The sequence below is a fragment of the Stegodyphus dumicola genome, chromosome 4 (assembly GCF_044657685.1).
Source record: "Stegodyphus dumicola isolate Sdum_Otavi_A_Nest chromosome 4, ASM4465768v1".
Classification (NCBI taxonomy): Eukaryota; Metazoa; Arthropoda; class Arachnida; order Araneae; family Eresidae; genus Stegodyphus; species Stegodyphus dumicola.
Window position 1 is genome coordinate 41,715,752 of NC_140771.1, and position 23,813 is coordinate 41,739,564.

General features: G+C 30.5%; 1 protein-coding gene across 5 annotated transcripts in view; it reads left to right on the forward strand.

Moving 5' to 3' along the window:
* LOC118181920 (transient receptor potential cation channel subfamily M member-like 2) overlaps window positions 1–23,813 on the forward strand; it is a 248,503-nt gene that overhangs the window by 148,698 nt on the left and 75,992 nt on the right. For all 5 annotated transcript variants that reach the window (XM_085814764.1, XM_085814766.1, XM_085814765.1 and 2 more), the window contains 3 exons: window positions 805–932; window positions 4,597–4,788; window positions 16,782–17,110. In XM_085814764.1, coding sequence (XP_085670890.1) covers window positions 805–932; window positions 4,597–4,788; window positions 16,782–17,110 — 649 coding nt within the window. The remainder of the gene's footprint in view (window positions 1–804; window positions 933–4,596; window positions 4,789–16,781; window positions 17,111–23,813) is intronic.

The following is a 23,813-nucleotide window of genomic DNA, read 5'->3' on the forward strand; positions in this document are numbered from 1 at the left end:
AAAATCAAAAGAAAATAAACAGCATTTTATCTCGTATTTTTAACAGTCAGTAGTCCAGTATACAAAGCATTGAATGAAAAACTGTTGCCAAAACCACATTTCTAAAAGAATGAAACTACTCAAAATGATGCAATTTCATCAAAAAAGATAAAATCCAAAAAATCTGATTCGAATTTTGAAAAAAATCACGGTGCACTGGATCTTGTCTAGATGCACCTATGTACCAAATTTCGTAGCCCTGGGTTTATTAGCTTAAGCACTGCATGAATAAAAGACACACACAGAGACTCTTTCTTTTATTATATGTAGAGATTTCATGAAATTTCTTTCTGTTGGATAGTTTGATTCATTGTACTTACGTAGCTTTATCTTTTTTTATATATATATATTTTGTTTTTTGATTTTTAATTCTCACAATTCATGGATATGGGTAAGTCTGGCATTATTTGAATTTTGGAATTTAGTACTTGTGTTTTGGAATCATATATTTTACAAAATATCTTAGATTCAGTACTTTAAATATATTTTTATACTTTGTACTATTATTTTATTCAGAAAAAATAACATTTTTAGTCCCAAGAACAATATTTGTAGTCAAATTTGTTTCTTTGAAAATTTTGTATATCAAGCTTATTTAATTTTATTTGCATATGTATAGATTTTTAATAATATATCTTTAATTATTAGGTTCATTATCATTTATGAAAATTATATAATATTTCTGTTCATGCAAAATTGTAAACATTTCGCAAATTCGAAATTTTTATCTGCTAATGAATCATAGTTACCAAACTGCTTTTACAGCACAGAGACCAGATACTACAAATTGGCATGCTCAGATGCAGAAAGATCTTCATTTAACTTTAGATTGGAATAGTCCTCATGTAGCAATGTCTGAAGTATTCTTTAAAGATCCCTCAAACAAATTCAAAGTAAGAAAAAAAGACTTCTTACTATTAATTGTTTTATTTGCATGTTAACTAACTAGTAACAAAACTGAAAGTTGATACAGGATTTTGAGTTTAGTGAAAGGATTCTGAGTTTAGTGAAATAAGTGACCTCTTCATTAGCTAGAATTTTCTGTTTTCACTAGAAGATTGCTAGTGAAAATTTACTATTAAGATGTAGTAAGTTTTGTTGTACTACTTAAAAAAAAAAAAAAAAAAAAAAAAAAAAAAAAAAAAAAAAAAAAAAAAAATTAGGTCTTTAAATTTTGATTAAATTAAGCTGAAATATCAAATTGGGTTTAAAAATTCTGTACTAAAATATTAACAATTCTGATCTGTTTTGAGTACTGCTAAATAATTAAAGTTTATGAATTATATTTTGATTTATGGTAAAACATACCTGCCAACTTTTACGAATTTTTCGTAATTTTTACGAAAATGCGTTTGTTTTTACTATCGTAATCCATTTTTTACGATTTTTTCCCTTTTTCAAGTGTTTTTAGTCATTTTTGTCTAAATTTTAGAATTTTTCGCCAATTGCATCGTGTTTTACCGCCAACTACTTTGAATCCAGTAACCTGCGGTTTCTCCCAACTCGCCGCTTAACCAGCCAATCCAATGCGCTGAACTTGTTTCTCCCACTCTTTTCTTTGAACTCTTTGAAAGAACTTTATACTAAGTTTGTAAAACCGTCCGTTGTGAAAAACAGTGTGTTGATTCGTGTTGCCTAAAATAGTTTGGCAAATCAAAAGGATGACAATGATCTTATAATTGGAAATCAAACCAGGGAACTTGTAAATTCTTTGAAAGATCATGAGAAAAAAGAATTTTTTCAATGTGTTAGAAAGTACTTTTCCTCAGCCTGTGATTACATTGTAAGGAAGTTTCCTTTGCAAAATGAAGTTCTTTTAAATGCTGAAGTGGCAAATTTGAAACAAATTGAAAATTCATCTTTTGAAAAGATTCGTTTTTTTATTGATAAATTTCCATTTTTGTTAACAATTAAAGAAAATGAATGCCATAATGATGCTTTAGATGAACTACAGAACCAATTTTCTGCTGCACAGTTTGAAGACTTTGCCAGTTCTGGAGAAGATAGACTTGATGTCCTCTTTGGTACCTTAAAAAGAATAAAAAGAGCTGATGGAACACCAAAATATGATAGACTAGCAAGAGTTCTATGTGCTATTCTCGTAATTCCACACAGTAATGCTGAGTGCGAGAGAGTCTTCAGTGTTGTGAAGAAAAACAAAACTATGTTTCGTTTTTCAATTTCACCAAAAACTCTAGAAAACATTTTAATTGCTAAATGTTATGAGGAAACTAATTGTTATGACAGGAAATTTTCCGAAGAATTTTTGGCTAAAGCCAAAAAATGCACTCTAAATTCATTGCAATAATTTTTTTGTGTAACATTAAGTTCTTGTTTTATGTTTCCTAATAAATTTTTTAGTTACTACTTAATTGAGATTTACTAATGTAAGTACAATTTTCTTTTTTCTATTTTTATAAATTGTTATTTTTTTAATATCAAAGCATGATATTAATTCTTCGTGTTCTTCTGAATTTTGGAGAAATCTTCTGAATTTTTATCTTTAAAGGTTGGCAGGTATGGGTAAAATTAAATCAAAAATAAAAATGGATGACAAAAAAAATAAATAAATAAATAAAATAAAAACAACATCTAACATAACTTTAATTTATTTTTAATAAATGAGTATAAATAAATGCACATGGAACAGATAAAGATAGAAAACTACTAGTACCTGTAAATACAGGTATAAGTAGAAGTGGGCGGGGTACCAGAAACTCGCAACTGTTCGAAGCCCCACCATACTAACTGCCTCAGTTTTGAGGGAGAATATCCTAGGGGAGGGGAGTTTAAGGGTCTTCCACACCTATTCCTCTACTACCAATCTCTTGAGAGGGCTTTCAGCTCACCTTATATTTTGCATTATTCGTTGCTGCACAGACACTATATGCTTACAGATATCCATGCTTTCTCCAGGGTTTGAACTTTGGTCTATTGATATGGCAGTCAGCATCACTAACCACTATCTCAGCCAAGTAGCAATGTAAATAAAGAGGTATTAGTTCAAATTCTGATTTTAAATCCGAGTTTTAGTTCTAAAGAGTATGAATTATGCATGAATGTTATTTCAAGTTCTAGCACTGATGCTGCTTTAATTTTGTAACCGTGGTAAAGAGCTAATTCTAACTAATAACTATTTAAAGTCCGACTGTCACTCTTCAGTGTTATCTAAAAGCTGTGATGTGAGTTATCACTAACCTTAAGTCAAATTTATTCTACTTTACCACTTCTGAGGAATAAATTAATATATTACAGAATAAACACTCTTTGAACTTAATAGACTGTTGATTACAAATCCAAGTAATTTCTGATCAAGGCTATAACAGGCTACAGGCTGATCAAGGATACTGGTTGGCAACTGAAAAGTAGATCAAGTTTTAACTTATTATGATGTTAACTTTTTGAATTTCCTTTCAAGCAGTGATATTAATAGGCAAGTGCAATGAGCATACAGCCAGTGTTGATTTAATACTCTCATAGAGTTTTGAATTCTTTCCCTAACTTTATAACTGACTACTTACCACTCACATCTGCCTAAATCTCTGGAATCAGCAAGTCTGTGATGACATAAGGCATAAAAGAAAGATGCAAATTTAATTTTAACTGGTTACTGAAAATAACTAATTTTATATAATAATTGTCTTTTGTAGGCTTCATCTTTTATGTACAAGTAATATTACTTAAACAAGAAATTACTCTTAGTACTTTTAAGAAACCAATTTAAGTTACATCAAGCCAAATAAAGATGAAGTCTCATAGCGAATAAAACACCATTATTTACCTTCTCAGGTTGTTTTCATATGCATTTAAGTTTCAGTTTAACTTGCTGGTTTTTACTATATTTCTTAACTTTAATTAGATCAGACTGAACTTCTGATAGTCTAAAAATTTTATAATTTGAAGCTGTATAAACAGCAAAGAATAAATTTAATCTAAATGAATGTTGTATTTATTTTCTTTTGGGGTGCCCATATATATCTGTATATTCATAAATATGGTGAATTCAAATAAATATAAAAATTTTAGATTTATTTTGAAGTTAATGTAGAAATGAAATAATTATACAAGATACAAGACTAATTCAGAAGTCAAACAACAAAAATCAGCGTTATATTTACAAAATTTTCACAGGACTAGTTTCGATGGTTTTACCGAACCACCATCTTCAGCTGCAAAACCGCAAACATTTGCGGTTTTGCAGCTGAAGATGGTGGTTCGGTAAAACCATCGAAACTAGTCCTGTGAAAATTTTGTAAATATAACGCTGATTTTTGTTGTTTGACTTCTGAATTAGTATTTATTCAGCGTGTTATTGTGTCTTAAGATACAAGACATTGAATGAATTAAAATTTGCAGTTTTATTTGTGAGATTTATTTCTTGCAATTGAAAGATAGTACTGAAATATTATTCCTCTTAAATTCTGAATTTGGAAAGTAGCTTAAGTACATATTGCAACTGATATATAAGAAAAAAAGATATAAAAATTATCAGCATTTTGATTTACAAATATTTATTTTATTTTAAGAGTGCTGTATATTTTGTTATTTCTCAAACAGGTGGACAAAGCAGTCTTTGAGCAAGCTTTAACGAGACCAAACAGAGAAGATTTTGTGGACTTGTTCCTGAATCAAGGCTTTCAGGTTCATAAGTATCTAACTCCAAAAAGATTAAGGTTCCTTTTCATAAAGGCTCAAAAACAAGAGTTCTTTCGTTCAGTGTGCTGGGAAGGAGTTCTTGGACATGGATTGGTGCGTATACTGGGTGAGGGATGAGATATTATGAACTATTAATTATGATAGCTTATTATTTAAAATTGCTTTTTGATTTTTAAAAATAAATTTAAATGAAATTCCAGTTATGTTTCTATTTTAAAAACATTAATTTGATTTTGATATTACTGATTTTGATTATGAAGTTTGGAAATATTTCAGTGACTTTCTTTAAAATAGTGATTGTCATGCAGAAATGTGATTTGTTTTGAAGTCTCTATTTCTAGAGAATTACAGTAATACTTCAATAATATCCTTGTAGACAAATCTGACTGAAATACAGTTTATACATATTTGCTACCATTTCTATATTAAACTGTTGATACTATTTATTGAATGTGAATGTGATTTTCATTTAGAAATCCAACTGTTGGTCACATGCTAAATAAGTGTATGTATAACGTATTTCACAATGAAGTTGCCTAATACAGGCAATGCCGTCTATGACTTACTTTGGTAATTTGTTGTAGAAATATTTACAACAAGTTGCCAAATTTTTGTCACAACATGTAAACATGTTTAATATTATGGGTCAACTCGTTTAGAAATTGTGTTAGCTCATGGAACAGATTACAGATACAGCAAGAAGGACTGCATATGTATGAGGATGCTTCAATAGGTGTTCAAAATGTGAGCCACCAGCAGTAACAGAAGTTATGTATCATGATTACAAGAACTCATTCTAAAATACGTAGAGTTTCTTAGAATAATACTTCAAATATGCTGCCAGAATGTTTGAAGGAAGGATATTAAGATATGCTGTAATTATCTCAGGGAACATAGGGACAAGAGGATAAGGAAGTTATCTTTGCATCCTCTTGTAAGTAATGTTAAATTTTCCATAGCTTGTAAACTTCATTTTTCTAGCTTTATGTTCACAGGAATTTTTGAGTTTACCATTGGTTGTAAAATGAATTCCTAGCATTTGGGAAATGTTTTAGGACACTATATATAACAGGAATGGCTAGCAAGTAAATTGTGAAGCAGTTTCTAGTTGATCACAGCCAATAGAAAAAAAATTCAAGACACAAATATAGCTTATGATGTAGGGAAACAAACAGTTGTGGCTGTTTTAATATCATACTTAATGCTGGCAAATCACCTTTTGTGCTAGTTGTCAAGAGAGTGGAAGAGCTGTGTCCAGTGTCACCTGTCATCAGCTCACTGCCCAACACATCATCTAGGTGGTTTCATGGCGTGCTGTCTTTTAATCCTTGGTGTGAAAAAACATAAGTTGGCATTCTCATGTTTCTTATTTAGTAGTTGCAACATAAACATTTCTAGAAAAAGGGTCAATTTTTCTTAACACTACTCCTGTGCAAAAGTATAAATATGTTCTATGATTACAACTAAAACTGTCTACTTGTATACTGCTTTTTGTATTTTAGTATATATTAAAATTATTAGTAAATGAAAAAAATCACACTTTTATAAAGAATGCGAACTTGATTACTTTTTAATAGTGATGAATGATAAATTGTTGCTTAATATGCAATGCTTCTATAGTATTGTTTAAAAGGGTAATCTGAAGAGACATCTTTCAACTTTACATAAAGAACTATAATTGTCCTGAAATGCTATGAGGTGGCGGATTGACAAAATGAATGAAAATGCTAGAAAATAGTTGTACATAGACTTTAATAGATGTTCTTGTTTTTCCTAAAATTTAATGAATTGACAGATATAAGTGACACATCACAATTGCTTATTCTTATTTGTATGATTTTTGCATCTTTAAAACACACATCTAAAGAAAAATTGTTGGGATGATTCCTTTGAAAGAAAGGACTAGAGATGTAGATAACATTTTTTTAATTCTATTAAAAAAATTCTACATGAATTATAACTGTTACCTTTTAAATTCGTTTCAATAACAACAAATGGAGCAGGAGCAACAACTGGCCACATAAATGGATTTATAACTCTTTGTCAAAATTAGGGCAAATTTCCAAGTTTTTGTTTTTTTAACCTACCACCAATTTCCTCTTTGCACTTGAACACAAAGTTTTCAGCAAAGTGTTCAAGTGCAAAGAGGAAATTGGTATGAGAATAGCCAAAGGCCATTTATGACAGCTGTTTGTTTTATTGCTGTTATTTATTTACTGATTTAAATAAATACAGTCAAAAGTCTTTAATCCGGACTCGTCGTGACTTCGGCGATTCCGTATTATAGGTCATCAGTTTAAATCTGGTAAGATGGCATGCAGAAATTATAAAATTAAAAATATGAAACCATAATTTATGAAATAAAGAACAATTATGATCTAAAGGGTATCAAAATTAAAAAAAAAAAAAAAAAAGCTTAATATTTGTTTATTTTATTAAACATTTCTTTTAAGTTGCTTCGTTTTATGTGATAATACTTTCTCTTTAATTCTATAAACAGACATAATTTCTTGTTCAGTTAAAAAGTTCCGCTGTTCAAGTCCTATAATTGCTGTGTCGAGAATACCGACCAATTTGTCAATCAAAATTTTTTCGTTTTCAATAACGTATGTGTCACTTTTTTCACTATCGGAAGCGAATTATAATGACGAGGAATTTGATTTAAATCATATCAAAGACGGAGTACATCGAGATGAAATACTACATTTAGTAAGGAGTTAAAAGCCAAATAAAATAAAAACATCTGCCCTGAAGATAAGGATAGTGGTGACAGATCAACTTCCAATTCATTGCGCACCGCGACGCCCCCCTCCCCCGCAGAGCAGCTAGAAATTGATAAACAGATTTCGGAATGGTTAGAGGAACAAAGGATATGCGTTTATACATTTTTTGCAACAATTTCACTTTTTGTTTGATGGACATCAAAACATGCTTTCGCTTTGTAGATCCTTTGGCAGTTCCAGAATCGGAAATTCTTTTTGACATAATCGAAAGTTCAAGCTTACTTTTATAAAATTGGTCTAACAGTCTGCAAAAAATAATAAGTCGGATCCAATTAGAAGATTAAGGAACAACGCAATCTGCAACATTAACTGAAGTAGATAATTAGATAATTTTATCTTGGCTTATACCATCTGTCATACATTACATGTGCATGCGTAAACGTATTATGCGCATGCACACATGCATATGCACATGCGTAAAAGTATTATGCACATGCATGAACGCCTACGCATTGACGCATGCGCAGAAAGTTTGTAGTTTTGAAGTCTGGATTATAGATCATTCCGCATTACGTGTGTCCGGATTAACGACTTTTGACTGTATACATCTGTAAGTTTTATTATTGTTACTCTTTTTATTGTCTCCAAATGCAATTATCTGCATGATGCATGCATATCTAGTATGGGAAAAACAAGAAAGTCAATTTCCCCCCCCCCCCGTATAAAAGCAATTCTTTTGTGTTTTTGTAAGTTAAAACAGGTCGATGTGTGCGTGGAGAGCAGTGCTAAGTTTGTGCGATGCTGAAATTTCTGTAACTTTCTGTGCTTTTTGGGGGGAAGAAGTTGAAACAGGTTGCTCTATATATCTATATATGGAGAGCAGTGCCTTGCTCTGCAGCACCAAAAAAATATTTAATTTTCTAGGTTTTTTTTTTTTTTTTTTTTTTTTTTAAGTTAAAACTGGTTGCTGGACACATGGACCAAGAAAAAAAAAAAAGTTTTTATTGTAGCTTTTTGTTGCATTTTAAATTTGTTACTGTTTTGTGAAATTTTGTGTGTATCATTATGGATGTTTCTCACATTTTTAATTTTGTTAATTCACTGTTGTTTTGTGTAATTTTCAATGTAATGTCATTTTTTAAAAAATGGCTGCTCTTTTACACATGTATGGTTGGTAAAAAAGTAGTTACCAACAATTGGTGATCATGTAGGAGCGCTGGGCAGATAACGTAAAAGTACTGAAGTAGATTTCTGCAATGATTATGAAATTTGTTAACTGAAATAAAAAGTTTTCTTGAAGAGCAAAATAAAAAATGTGCAAATTTAAGTAGTGGGGCTTAGTTATTTAGTGTTTCTTACAGAATTTACATCAAGACTGATTTAAGCATAGAACTGGAAGGAAATGCAAGATAATAACTAGTATGATCAGTAGCATTAATGTTCTTTCAGTAGCTTTTTCTTTTGCGACTGCTTTTAATTAATCAATGTTAATAAAATATTGTTAGTTTATTACCCGTTCCTTTATTGTCAGCTATTAGGATACAAGATTTAAGTTTGAATATGTTTAATATGGAGTATTGACAGATCAGATACGCTCATTTAAAAAAAAAAAAAAAAGTTGAATTGTGTATATACAGAAGTTGGTCACCTATGATATATATATATATATATATATATACATACATGTATCAATATCAGTTAATAACTGATTTTAGTTTATAATGAGTGTATTAGGAGTATTCAAATGAAAAGATATGAAATGACGCTATAGATATACTAAAGTCTTTATTCACAAGTAATCACTAAAGGCCTGAGTCTAACTATCCCACTGTTTCATGAGCCAAAGGATTCCCTTTTCCCAGAATTCCTGTAGCTGTTACAGGAGCTAGTCCTTTACTGAGTCCATTAGCTCATCGTCCGAGTTGAAGCACTTCCCTTTGAGATGTTCACTTCTCACCAAGTCATTCACCTTATCAATGAGTTTGGCCATGATTACCATTTTTACCTGGGCTAGTCTCGAGTCATTGCTCATATACTCCAAGCCTTCAAAAAAACTGGCCCTCTACTTTTTCACTGACTTGTCGGACATATAGTCTCCTCCATGTATGACCATCATCTGGCAATGAATATCAGCCAGTTTAACCCCTTCTACAGTCAGAAATCTGATAACATCTCACTGCTCTTCAGTTGTCGAATTTTGCAAAGTGAGTTCCAAGATGTCATCACATGCACTGCCTCATCAATTGGATGAAACACACAACTGCTGCTTCACTCCTTGTGCGGGTGCTTGCACATGTGCAAAACCTTGTCAGACACTACATTCGCATCCTTAGATGTCTTACTACATTATGCCAAAGCGACGTATTCAAATTTTAGCCGGTTTGGTTGTTACGACGTTTCATACTTTTACATTTCAGTACCCCTTATATAATTATAAAATATTATATTAACTGTCAAGAATCGCAAGATATCTTAGTTCAAAAAACACTAATTCAAATCACACGTAACATCAAGATACATGAACACTACGAATCACTCCCAAGTTTATTCATGTCTAACACACATTCAACTGGCGGATGCCAGATCCAAGAACAAGAAGTATATATACATCATGAAAGATTTACGCCCTCTTTGGCAATTAAAATATATTTCCACATAAAATTTCTTACACACTGGGCCCGGCTGAACTGTAGTTCAGAACAATCAAGATATCAGTGTTACATGAACATTTCAAGAATTATTTTCAAGAATCATTATGCATTTCAATACAAATTCAAGTTTTGTAATAAAGAAATGTCACAGAAATATCAAGAACATGTAAAACTTACCATATGTTTCAAGAATATCAAGTAAATTTCATCAAGAATTATTGTTATAACATTCCTGTTCAAGCATCAGGATTTAAATCAAGAATTTATATAACTCAAGATAATATTAAACAAATGATTTCAAAATCAAGATTATCATAATTCAACTAAAATACTAGAATTATTACAAAAAACCTGTCTTTTTTTTTTTTTTTTTTTTTTTTTTTTTTTTTTTCAGAATTAAATTAAAATTTTTAAATACACTTATACATTTCTACAACCTTAAAATTTTCTAATATATACATTTCTTTAAATATTAAATATACAGTACTTTAAATAGCAATTAAATAAAATAGATGCAACATTAGTAGCATTACGATCACAATTTCAGTAAGGAATATACTATCATACAATATTAATACGCTTAGCACTCTAAATTTAGATAGAGGTAATGGTGCTATGACTTGTCGCATCGGTTGCGAGTTATAACGCTGACACAGTACATAGTTTCTTATAACATGTTTCACATTTTGTCTGGATCTAATTATCCAGTACTTTTCATGGAGGAACATGAGTGTACTAGCTACACCTGTATGAAGAACTCGTTCATGTGCATCACTTACTAGAAGATCGGTAAAACGAGTTTTTGAAGGAATAATTAAAGGATGCTTTTCATGAAAACTTAAAGTTGATTTTTGTAGTCTTCCTCCTACTAACAAAACTCTTTCCTCGTTTAGAAAAGAATTTAGTTCATAAATGTTTGAGCTTTTTGAAATCAACTGTCCCGACTTTAAACTATTAATTTCATTCGAAAAATGTTCATATTGAACTTCTTTTATCAAATATAATTCTGCGGCAAAAAGTTCTTCTGCTATCAAGGGTCCGGGTTTCTTGTCAGTTTTATTTTTCAGATTGTGAATAAACCTCAATATCCATGCAGTTACTCTAATAGCTCTAATTAATTTACTATAATTTCAAGATTCAACAGAGAATTAGATTTTTCTGCAATAGACGGTAGTATTGTCATATCATTTATACATTTTTTGCGCTCTAATTCAGCATCAGAAAACTCCGTTGTCACAATAAATTTACTAGGCCAAGCACTCACTCATTCAACTAACCAGTCTGGCCCAGACTGCCATAATCTTGAAGACAACAAATATTCGGCTGAACATCTTCGAGATAAAATGTCCGCTAGATTGGACTTCCCATTACAATGTCTCCAGTTATTTGGGCAAGTTAATGATTGTATTTCAGATACTCGATTTTTTACAAACATTTTCCATCGTTCAGGTGCACTATGAATCCAGTGAACCACTATCATACTGTCAGTCCACAGATAAATATTTTCTTCATGAATTGAAAACAGCTCTTTTAAATGTTTAGCAAGTCTTGCTGATGTTAATGCTCCTAGCAAACTCTAACCTTGGAAGTGTGAGTTTTTGTTTTATTGGCGCAATTCTAGATTTTGCCATAATGAATGCTATCTGTCCTTCAACTGACCTAAAATATGCAACTGAACCATACGCTTTAATAGATGCATCACAAAATAAATGAAGTTCGATATCCTTATCTTGATTCAATTTGCCGGGGAAATATTTTTGAGAAATTTCAAATTTCTTTAAGTTTTCAATTTCACCGCTCCACTCGGACCACAACTGCTTACATTCAGTTCGAATTTCATCATCAAATTCTAAACTTAACTGCCAAAGGTTTTGCATTATCAATTTTGCACGTAATACAAATGGCGCCAAGAAACCTACTGGATCAAAAATAGTAGCAGTCACCTTTAATATATTTCTTTTTGTGGTTTACACATTTTTCACATTTTGTCTGGATCTAATTATCCAGTACTTTTCACGGAGGAACATGAGTGTACTAGCTACACCTGTATGAAGAACTCGTTCATGTGCATCACTTACTAGAAGATCGGTAAAACGAGTTTTTGAAGGAATAATTAAAGGATGCTTTTCATGAAAACTTAAAGTTGATTTTTGTAGTCTTCCTCCTACTAACAAAACTCTTTCCTCGTTTAGAAAAGAATTTAGTTCATTAATGTTTGAGCTTTTTGAAATCAACTGTCCCGACTTCAAACTATTAATTTCATTAGAAAAATGTTTGCATGATGTGATTTCCATAACAAACGAGCTACATATCTACCATTAGTAAAATGCAATTCTTTTTCAAATTTCTCAATGACTGATTTATCGTCAGGATTCTCATTCTCCTCTAAACCCAAATGGTCTAGACTCCAAAACCTTCGCAAACAGTCATTAGCTGAATTATTATCTTCCTTCAAGCAATGAGAAGCACTAGTTGTAAAAATACAGGCACTAGACTGATCACCTTCTAAAGATCCAACTAAGGACCAACTAAATATAGAAGGCACCGCAAATAATTTATTAGTTACTCTTTTCTTTTCGCCTGTTTGCACTTTCCAACATGAATCAGATCCTAACAATATTTTTATTTCAGCTGCTTCACCATTATCGGCTAATTTTAGATTTTCTGATTGTAATATTTCTAAAATGTTTTTGGATGGAATTTTTATGATCGCTCCAGAAATTGTATCTGTAACAAGAGCTTCAATAGTGATTGAGTCATTAGGGAAATGCATCCTTTTCAGGGTAATTTGAACAACATTATATTCTATTAGTTTACCTTGGCTATACCCAAATGAATAAATATATAACCTTTCTTTCCTTAAAGTCCTTAATTTTAGTTCTTTAGCCAAATCAGATCTAATAAGTGACCTCCGTGATCCACCATCAATTAAGATTTTTACTATTTGGCTTCTAGTATTATCTGTATTTGAAGCGTTAACAGTGCAAGTTTGTAAATATACACCTTTATCAGCAGTTTCAGAAACAGTCTCAGAGTTAAACGACAGGAATGCAACTACATTCTGCTTAGAATCTGATACTGTAACTACTTTCTGTTTAACATCTGAAATGCTCATTAGTTTTCTCACATTTTCCTACATCATGTGTATTTTGATTACAATAGAAAGAATACGGCTTAGTCACTGTAGCTTACGCGATGCAGTAGGAACACTTGCCCCTTTTAAGTAATTATTTTTATTCTGTTTAACACCGTAATTTGTGTCTCTTTTCTTTGAGTTTATTATTAAATTAGAAGCTTCCCGACTCTGAACTTCCAATCTAATGAATTCGAGAAGTTCTTTTAGGCTATATTGCTGTTTAGAGTTTCTTTTTCTATTAAACTGCAGATTCATATCGTCTGGTAAAAGTTTTAAAATAACAGGTCCTAAAAGGGTTCCGTAAGCTTCCGACACAATACCCAATGAATTTAAGCTTCTTATATTGATTTCACAAGAATCGTATAGTGTTCTTAGTGCTTTCACATTGGACGAACTTCTAACCGGTTCAAGATTCAAGAGTTTATTCATGTGCGAAGATATTACCAAATCTGTTCGTCCAAATTTTTCTTCAATTAAACTTATAGAAGCGTCATAATTTTCATTAGATAGTGCAAACCCAGATACTGCGCTTAAAGCAGGTCCTGCGAGTAAGGATTTAAGATAGGTAAACTTCTCGACCTTTGTTAACTCATTATTATTACCAATAGCATTTTCAAAGGAATTATAAAATTCCAAAAATAAACTAGGATCACCATAATATTTAGGAATTGAAATTTTAGTTAATCGAATGTTAGTTTTGTTTTCGACCTTCACAGCAGCAGTATGGTTACCAGGCGATTCACTTTCAATGCTCACTATCTGAGAATTTAAATTAAGTTTCTTTTTAGCCCTAAAAATACATAAACTTGTTTTTTCATCATACTCTAACACAGTATTACATTCTTTCTCAATTTCAGACTCATCCCCTTTAAAACAATCCAATATTTTTTCATTAATTTCTTTTAACACAGTCTGTTTAGAAGTAAGTAAAAACACATTTTCTTCTACCATATTCTTATCCAAAATGTCTTTTTTAATTTCAGGTTCTACAACATTTATTATTCTAGAAATAGCTTGCCTCAGGACTTTTCTAGCAGATTTCAATTTAATAATATCGTCTGCCATAATAACAACAAAAGTAATTTTTATTCTCTTACCTGGTGCAGGCTTCAAATGGTATAATCCAAATTTGGTAACTCGCTTTCCTGGTGAAACACATTCACACGTAATCCCGCAACGTTCAGTGCAAAGGAATAATTTTTCAGTAAGACGAAAAACACCGCATTCTAAATAAAAAATTGTTCGTGCCCCACGTTGGGCGCCAAAAATATAAAATATTATATTAACTGTCAAGAATCGCAAGATATCTTAGTTCAAAAAACACTAACTCGAATCGCACATAACATCAAGATACATGAACACTACGAATCAGTTTTCTAAACTCCCAAGTTTATTCATGTCTAACACACATTCAACTGGCGGATGCCAGATCCAAGAACAAGAAATATATATACATCATGAAAGATTTATGCCCTCTTTGGCGATTAAAATATATTTCCACATAAAATTTCTTACAATAATTATAAAGTCAGTTAATGAAAATGATTTATTTATGATATTGAAAGATTTAATAAAATTTTTATGAAAGAAATGAGAAGATTGTCTGTATGGAAGCATTTTATGAGAATTACTCTGTTGCCTTTCATACAGCTTGTGAAAAGCATAAAATGTGACTTCTTAAATGAGAAAGATTCATAAAGTTTAATCTTGCATAATAAAAAAAACTAATATTTTTTATTTTTAATCTAGGTTTTCTTATGCATTGTTTTTTTCAAGCAGATAAGTCTTTCCCTCCTCATCTTTATAGCTCATTGTTTAGAGGAAGCTTATTTAGGACTTTTCCATTAAACCTGTACCACTTGGTTCTTTTTTTATTCTGACATGTTTCTTTGGCATAGAATATCACTAGTTTTCATTTTGGTACTTTCCTCATGGTAGTTTCTGTAGACATCTGTCAAGTAGTCATGTTTTTCATCCAGCTCATTTCATTTTTTTTAATTGCAAGGGATTTCATAATTTTGGGTTTGCCAAGCGATGAAAGTATGGTTATTCTGTTTCTTCAAAAAAAAAGTATAACCATATTTTTATCTTAAACAAAAAGGATCTTTATTTGAATACAGTCTTCCTTCACAAAGAAAGACTGTGTTCAAATAAATACCTCATTTCATGAAATTAAAATGTGATTCAGAATCAACTTGGCTATCTATGCCTCTTTACTCATGCTGTGAAGGAAATGCTATCTGGACACGAATGCAGTTCTCTAAAACCCATACTCCATTTGTTACTGCCATATAGTTTATTTACTTATGGTGTCAAGAGTTAATATCTACTGATTTTGTGAACTACTGCTTCAAATGAATCAGAACACAATGGTTTATTGAAATAATTACAAGCATGAGATACGTGTCAGTATGTTCTCATCTTAAGATTAAAGTCAGTAGATGTAACAAAATTATTAAACTGATGTCAGCTTATTCATAAAAACATAACATGCATTACATTCTTTCACCACAGTGGGTTTTGGGTAGATTGTGTTTTGAAACTAGAAAATGTTTCTTGTTGCTGTTCTTGATTGATCCATGCAAATTTTAATAGCTGCAATAAGGGAAAATGTCACAGATGGAACTATAATATTTTCCAACTGCTGGAGTGGATATAAGTCTTCTGATTTGCAATTAGCTGAATATGAACATTTTACAGTAAATCGTTTGTATCATTTTGTTGATCTGGACACTGGATGTCATGCTCAGCCTTTTTGATTACTTGTGACGTAATGCAAAATGGGGCAATAAATGCCAAAGAGGCACTGGCCATCCACATTTAGATTCTTATTTGATTTAATTCATGTGGTATCACATTTATTCTTAAACAGAAACATTATGTTAAATGCTATTTTGGTACTTTCTGATTATTCACATCCAATTCTTTGTGATTTGATGGAAAACTTTTGTTTGGTAATTTTTATGGCTCATGAGTAATTTTTTTTAAAATGCTAATAAAAAGATATATTTTACAAGAAATAAAAGTTTTATGGGGGATTTGGAAAAAAAAGTATGTAAAAAATATATTTTTCAATTACGTAAGGTTAAACTTTATAAAATTATTAAGGTAATATGCATCTCTTTAGCTTGAGAAAATTCACATTAGGGAAGCTTTGTGAGAGGCAACAGATTAATTCTTATGAAATGCTGTCAATATCTTTTATGTAGATAATCATATTTCTTTCAAAAAACTGTCATTAAAATAATTCATTATGAATAAATCATTTTCATAAACTGTCTTTATACTTATGCATACATTATACTATGTGGTCAATATTTACATCTCTACAGCCAGTGTTTAACTGTTCAGCAAAATTATGATTAGATTTAAAATAAATAAATCTACATGCATTCAAACATTTGTGGTACACATGTGCATGGTGCGGTCACTGTCACATGCATGCTGGGGGTGCAAATGAATACCAGTATTTTTTAATTTTATGCTGCCTATTTAGTAGCATGTGATTATTTTTTAGTGCAATATTTATTGATTTCTTGTCATTTTATAACTTTTTTTTTTTTTTTTTTTTTACAGACTTCAAAGTACTGTAAAAATTTTATCGACTCGGATATAAACCTCTTGATAGAGATGTGCACCGGCATTCACAATTTTGTCAACACCCAGGAAATGTCTGTCAATGCAATGGGTATGTATACCAGTGATCCCTCCTCAGCTGAGCGTAAATCTTTGAGTATATTAATTCTGTGGGCTGTCTTCACAAACCGTTCCAAACTGGCTAAGATACTGTGGCGCCATTCTGAACAACCAATTCACATTGCTTTGATTGTATCTATGATTTATGAACATTTGGAAGGTTATGTGACAGATTCGAACCTACGGCAAGAGTTACAATCCCTTAGCAGGTAAATCTAAATTTATGTATACATTATTTTTATTAAATCAAAGGTTGTACTTTATTTTAGTTCAGATTTTTGATAAAAATAAATACTTTTTTATTAAATAAATTTTTTCACAATAAATGATTTATTATTATTTTATTTGAAAATGGCTATTAATACCAGTAATTTCTGGTTATCTGCATCCTCAGTTTCAACTTTCAATAGATTTGCCTGTTTTTGGCATATTTTCGAGCATAACGTGATATATAATCATATTTGTAAGTGGCAATAAATAACCCATGTAAATCTGTATCACATATAAGTTTTAATATATTTAATACTGAATTTTTATTATCATTTGTAAATAGAACTGCCCCTATTAGCTGTAAAATAGTCAAACAAAATGTTTTTCATCAGTTAACAAAGTCAGCGATGAGTACAACTCATGCGGATGCAGATAATCTGTGAGTACCAAAATGTGTCAAGCATTTTCCCCAATGAATGTAATCATAAACATGTTGTCATTAAAAAAAATAATTTTGGGATAAGAACACTAGAATAACAAACAATTTTGTCATTTTAACATTTTTGTAAAATTAAAAAAAAAATAGTGGGTTGAAGGAAAATATCTATTCTTAATCCATAATCCAAGTAAATTCTTAAATCATGCTAGATTTGTGATGCAAAATCATTTTTTGCTGTAAAATAGGACAGCATCTCAGTGCCGAAAGCTTTACAATTTCTGCACTCAAAATCCCTATCAAAACTGCTGAAATATGTTCCCTCTCTGTAAGAATTTTGCCTTTGCTTGTGAAGTCTGATAGCCCTTTAGAATTTTCTTGTTTTTCTTTAAAATGAGTTTACAAACTGTTCAGTATTTGTGAATATGAAGTAGTTTCTTCATGAAATTTCTCATCTGAAAGATGAGAAGATCATTCTCCAAAAAAATGTAAAATATTATGTGAATATTTATCCACTTTACAAAATAATTTTTGCACAAAATATGAAGAAAAGGAATGACTATTAAATTACAAATTTTATTACAAAATTAAGAAATAAACTGATGACATGCTATATGCTTTCTTGGTGCAACTCTTTGATGTGTAAAACCTATATATCTTAAGAATTTCGTTAACATGTTAGCTTATGTATTACAATGTATAATGTAATTTAGCACAAGGAAGAGAAGTATACCAGTTTGAAATTGAAGTTGTACAGCATTCAATCTTAGATTAACAATGGCCTTTTTGCGAAACCATTATAAGCATAAGGTTGAATTTTCTTCAAGTAAAAATAGCTTAGATCTATTAAACTATAATTTTAAATAGCGTAATATAAATATAAATTTGAAAACTAAGACTTTTTTAATCTGTGTTTATAGCAAACTTTCTTACTGAAAATGTAAAGAGAGAATTTTGGAATTAAAAAGTATCCATAATTGTTTGCAATTTACAAACTGTATCCCACTTATAGAACAAGTCTTTTATAATTATAAATATTCTTGGTTTAACTGCCACAAAATTGATAAAAATAAATAATTTAGAATGCAAATTAAAAACTAATAAGTTATTCTATTGCTACTTTGTTGAGAGTTTTCAAAAGTTTTTAACTAAATATATTTTGTGTGAATTTTTACTGCAAGTGACATTTCTAAAAACACACTAAACATTTATTTATTTATTTTTTATGTAGCAAATTTCAGTTCCCACACAGAGTGAAAGACTGAAGTATATTATTATTGATTTCTTATGATTAAACATGTTAAATAAAGAAGGTTTTTATGCTGTAAATTTTCTGCAAAATAATTTCTTGACTTCTTGAGCTTCAGTGATTCTAAAGTAGTATAGAATTTTGATAGCTGTAGAATACCCCTCCTGTAGAATAGTTTTAGTCTTGCTACTAGTGCTACAGCATCATTATCATGTGCAGTATTTTATAAAGCAAGCTCTGTCGTTTTCTTGTCTTTATTTGAAAATTTTCAGTAAAATCCTTTAGGTACTTGCTACATTATTATCCATTTAACATTTTAATTATTGTCAATTTTTGAAAGTTTTTTTTTACTAGCTCTTTATGGTAAAATATAAATTTTAGTTTTTAGATTGGAAACAGTACTAGCAGCTGAAATATATTTACAATGAAAGACAGTTGCAAGTTAAAACTTTATAAGCACTGTGTCTAAGATCAAAAACAACATAGATACACACAGGCACATGAAATTTTTTTTTTTTTTTTTTTTTTTTTTTTTCCTTCAAGTTTCTGCAAAAATTAGTAGAGTGCAAAGTCCTTTTTAGAACTTTTTCCCCATTTGAAAGTTTAGAAATGGAAAATATAATACTCAAAAAAGAGTTGATGAGTAGTAAAAGCGATTTTTCTTCTGACTATGTGAAATTCATGCATGTCATTTTCAAGCACTTGTTGGCTAAGATATCATAGGCTGGCTTCTGATAATACATTGATGGATGATGTATTGAAATGAAATGTTGCTCATACTTTTCTTTTGTTGGAATAACAACAAAGATGGAAGAAATCATATTTCAAGAAATTTAAGTCAGTTAACAGTACTACTTAATGAGCAGATACATGATAAATTATTTTTTTTAAATAGCTGGTGATTTTTGCTTGGAAGAATATTTGATGCAATTCTTTAAATGTTTCATAGTAAGGAGTGCAGACTTTTTCAGTACCTCTCAATAAATTGTCCTCTGCTTTCCATATTTGGGTTAATCTTCATTAATAAGTCATACAGTTCTTGTGCCCTTTTTTATCAGATCATTTAATTTATTGTACTTAATATTATTTACATGTTCCACCCTAAAGCACTACATGGAAGAGATGAATATCTTCGTGGAGGACTTTTCTAAGGAAAACTAGCTCGTATTAACACATTGCACATGGGGAAAATTACGAAAATGGCCATGCAGCCAGCCCGTTTGCAGGATTTGGACCTTGGACTAAACTACTAGTATTCAGAGACATTTACTGCTTGGCCACTGATGGGCCTTTCTTTTATTTAAAGGTTCTTAATCTTCCTCACTATCTCTGCTTTTACTGCTGCCTGATATTATAAGATTGTTCAATTCTTCGTTTATCTTTATGCGATCATCATTTTTGACAATTTTTTTTTCCCTCCGCCTTCCATATCTGAAAATCCTTCACCACCTTTTGCTTTTGCAGTTTGTACGATTTTCTTGTCTTCATTTTCAATCGATAGAACTCCTATAATATTGTCAATAACATCTAGCGAAAGCTGATGCTAACAGGCATTCATTGTTGATAAATTCACTTGTTCCCATGCTAGTTGAATAATTTCTGTGCAGTGTGTTGTGTTGAATTGCTTCCAGAATGCCATAAGTGTGTTGTTTTTTTTTTTTTTTTTTTTTTCATCTAGTACTTTTATTTTCAGAGATGCAAGAATAATAGATCTTGAATGTTTTGTTTGATTCTCTGATCTATTGGTCGGATTAAGAAAGTGGTGTTTGGTGGAAGGAATAAAACCTTTTCATTTGGATGCAATGTTAGGAGGGCTTCAGTACTGCATCCAGGAACATTATCAGGAATTAGGAGTATTTTAAAGCTTGGGTTTTACCATTCATTCTAAGTAATGTTTGACTTTTAATGAAAGAATTTTCAAGCTTGTCATTTAAGAGAGCTATTGCAATGCAGCCCGTTGCGTCTGCTTATTTTAGCGGACGCGTCGGAAAATTGGAACAGAGAATTGAGACTAAGGTTTTTGACAAAGTTTATTTAATTCATTAAAAAAATTTGTCACGCAAAGTTTCAATTGTCTGTTTCGGCGAAACACGTGATGGAGTTAGCTTAGTTCGAAATTCATTTTAAAAATTTCCCTTGACGAGCCAAAATGAACTTCGAATTGGGCTAATTAACCATTTACCGCTTCTTAATTTTTAATATTTATTTTTACCTCGATCAATTGATTAGTATTTTACTGTGTTTTAAATCTACTTTATTCGTTTAGCACATAGCTTACTATTTTTGTTTTTACCTCGTTCATTTTTTTACTGTGTTAAAAATTACTTAATTCGTTTAGCATATAGCTTACTTTTTATTAATTTTATTTGTAAATATTCAAATGTTGTATTTTTCTCCTCTTTCACACATTTCATAGCAACTAAATATGCTTATGTTGAAGTTTTCACGGAGCCACAGTTTTTGGTAACTTTTTAACGTGCAGACTAAAATTTGTCTTCTAATTTCCTTAATTTTGCAGCACAGTGTGCAAAATTTTGACCACGTAGGTCTTTTTCATTTGTTCTTACTACTTAACTTTAAATTATATATATATATATAAAGTAACGGGAGCAAAACTATGCTAGAACAAAAGGCACACATAGCGTAATTATCTCCTTTAAATTAATGATATCTATACTGCTAACAAATTGTTACTTGACATTTCTACTACAATATCTACGCATAATTGATCCTTTCTAGACTAATACTGGCATAGCATATTTCTGTGGAATGATTTAATATAATTTCTAATTTAAGTTTCACATACTTTCATATTTAGGGAATTAATTACATAGCACTGAAGATTACTCAATGTATTATAAAAGGTATGCTATCTGATTTATGTTTAAGATGACTAAATTTAAATGTTTTATGCTCACATGTACATATACTCCAGAAACCTGGCACATTTCGAAATTTCTGATAAATCAAAATTACTGGAATATTTCATCAGAAAAGCAAAAATTTAATTTTTTAAGCAATTTTTTTAATTTTGGTAAATTTCGTGCGATTTTGACATAAATTAGCCTGATCAACAAAAATGCAAAGCTCATGAGGCCCATTAGAACACAAGTGAACATTAGAACAGTGTCATTGAACCACAGTAGTTAAACCTGGCTCCGAATACTGATGAAGGAGCTAACTGTACGGATCTTTTCCTGATTTTCCCTCCACGTGTAACATTAATACAAGTAATTTACCCTTATAAAGTACTCCCCCAAAACATTCTTTTCTTAAAATAGAGAGTAATCGTATGTTTTGAGCTAAATGAAAGAAACATAAACAAAATTCAGATGCATGAAACAAACGTGAACCAGTTTCCTATAAATCCTACCTGAAGGCATTTTATCTTTCAGGTTGAGAGGCTTTGTCTGCTTTGCCTTTATTCATTGAAATCAAACAACGTCCCCTAATAACGACAAAAACCTAACATTGGGGAAGGAAAGAGGTGATAAATAGTTCTTAAGTGAAAGGCTCTTTGTAAGTATAAAGGTTCTACCTGTGGCTGCCAAATACTGGTAGTTCAACCGGTATTCGATCCCAGGCAAAAATGTTGAGTGCATGATTTGTTTCTGTGGTTTTCCACCTGTGGAATGCGAATACGAGTCAGTTTTCCTACGAAAGTCCTTCACGAAAGCATTCCTCACCTTATGCAAATAACCCTCATCTATTCTCTCATATTCTAATAGCATAACCTTTTCTACTAGACAGAAGAATATCTTTTTTTTTTTTAATGTATGACTCCTAATGGTGTTAAAAACTGCAGTTTTCTTTTTTTTTTCCCTCTTCAATGTAAAAAAATATGCATCGATCAATCGATGTTACTTTACATGAAATCTACGTGAATTTGTATTTTTTCAACTATTTATTTACATGTTGGAGAGTTTTCATATCCGTGAACTGAAACTTGACGCGGACAATAAGCTTCTCTCTATTATAAGTGCAGAATGTTTCCATGTTAACTTTCTCTGGAACGTTCAAAATTTAATATTTCGTGGATGTGATGGAAAGAAGTTTGCATGTAACATTAAAACATAGTCTCTAGTTTCTAGTTTACTGTCACTAATTTTTCAAACAGAAATATTGTTTATAATGTACATTAAAGTTGTATATTCACTTATAGTAGCAGGGAAAGAAACTCGAAAATCATTTCATTCAAATGTTTTGATCATTTCCTTCAAATTTATACAGCAACTGACACTGAAATATTTACACGATGGCATTGCTAATTAAAAGATTGCTTGCTAATTAAAAGTTGTTAATAATATAACATTTTATTTTGTAACAAAAAAGCTTGCTTTAAACTGAATAATTATAACATTATAGAATATTAAATTTTTAGTTAAAATTTTAAGTTTATGAATTAAAATTGTGATAATTCACTAAATTTTCATAGACAAATACCTCAGCAATCCTTGTGAAAGTTAAAACACAGTTCTAATTTAGAACTTAAAAATTTAAAGGTAGTATTGATAAATTTGACATTTGTGAAATTTTTAACAATTATTCAACCTGAATGAAATTATTGTGCATTTCTTTTGAAGTAATTAGACATGAATCAAAGACTGAACGATTTTAAGATGAAGCATTGTTATTAATAACCAATAAATAAAACAAAAATGCACATAACTTGACGTAATTGACATCCAACTTGGTAAAAAGTGTTTCATTCTTATAACAAAAATTTTGAGGATACAAATACTAATAGCGAAAGAAATGGGATATGTTTATATTACTTGATAAATTAAATAGAACAATAGTAATAAGTATAATAATTTTAGTTGTAACAGAAATAAGTGCCTTTATTTTATTTCTGACCCAACTTAATAATACTTTACACACCCAATCAGTTGGCAGGAAACATTTATAAATATATAGTTTAATTTCCACAAAAATCTCTACAGAAATTAATTTTAAATATTTAATAGAACTATAATTGTATAATAGACTTCTGTATTCATAAATGTGGTTATAATAA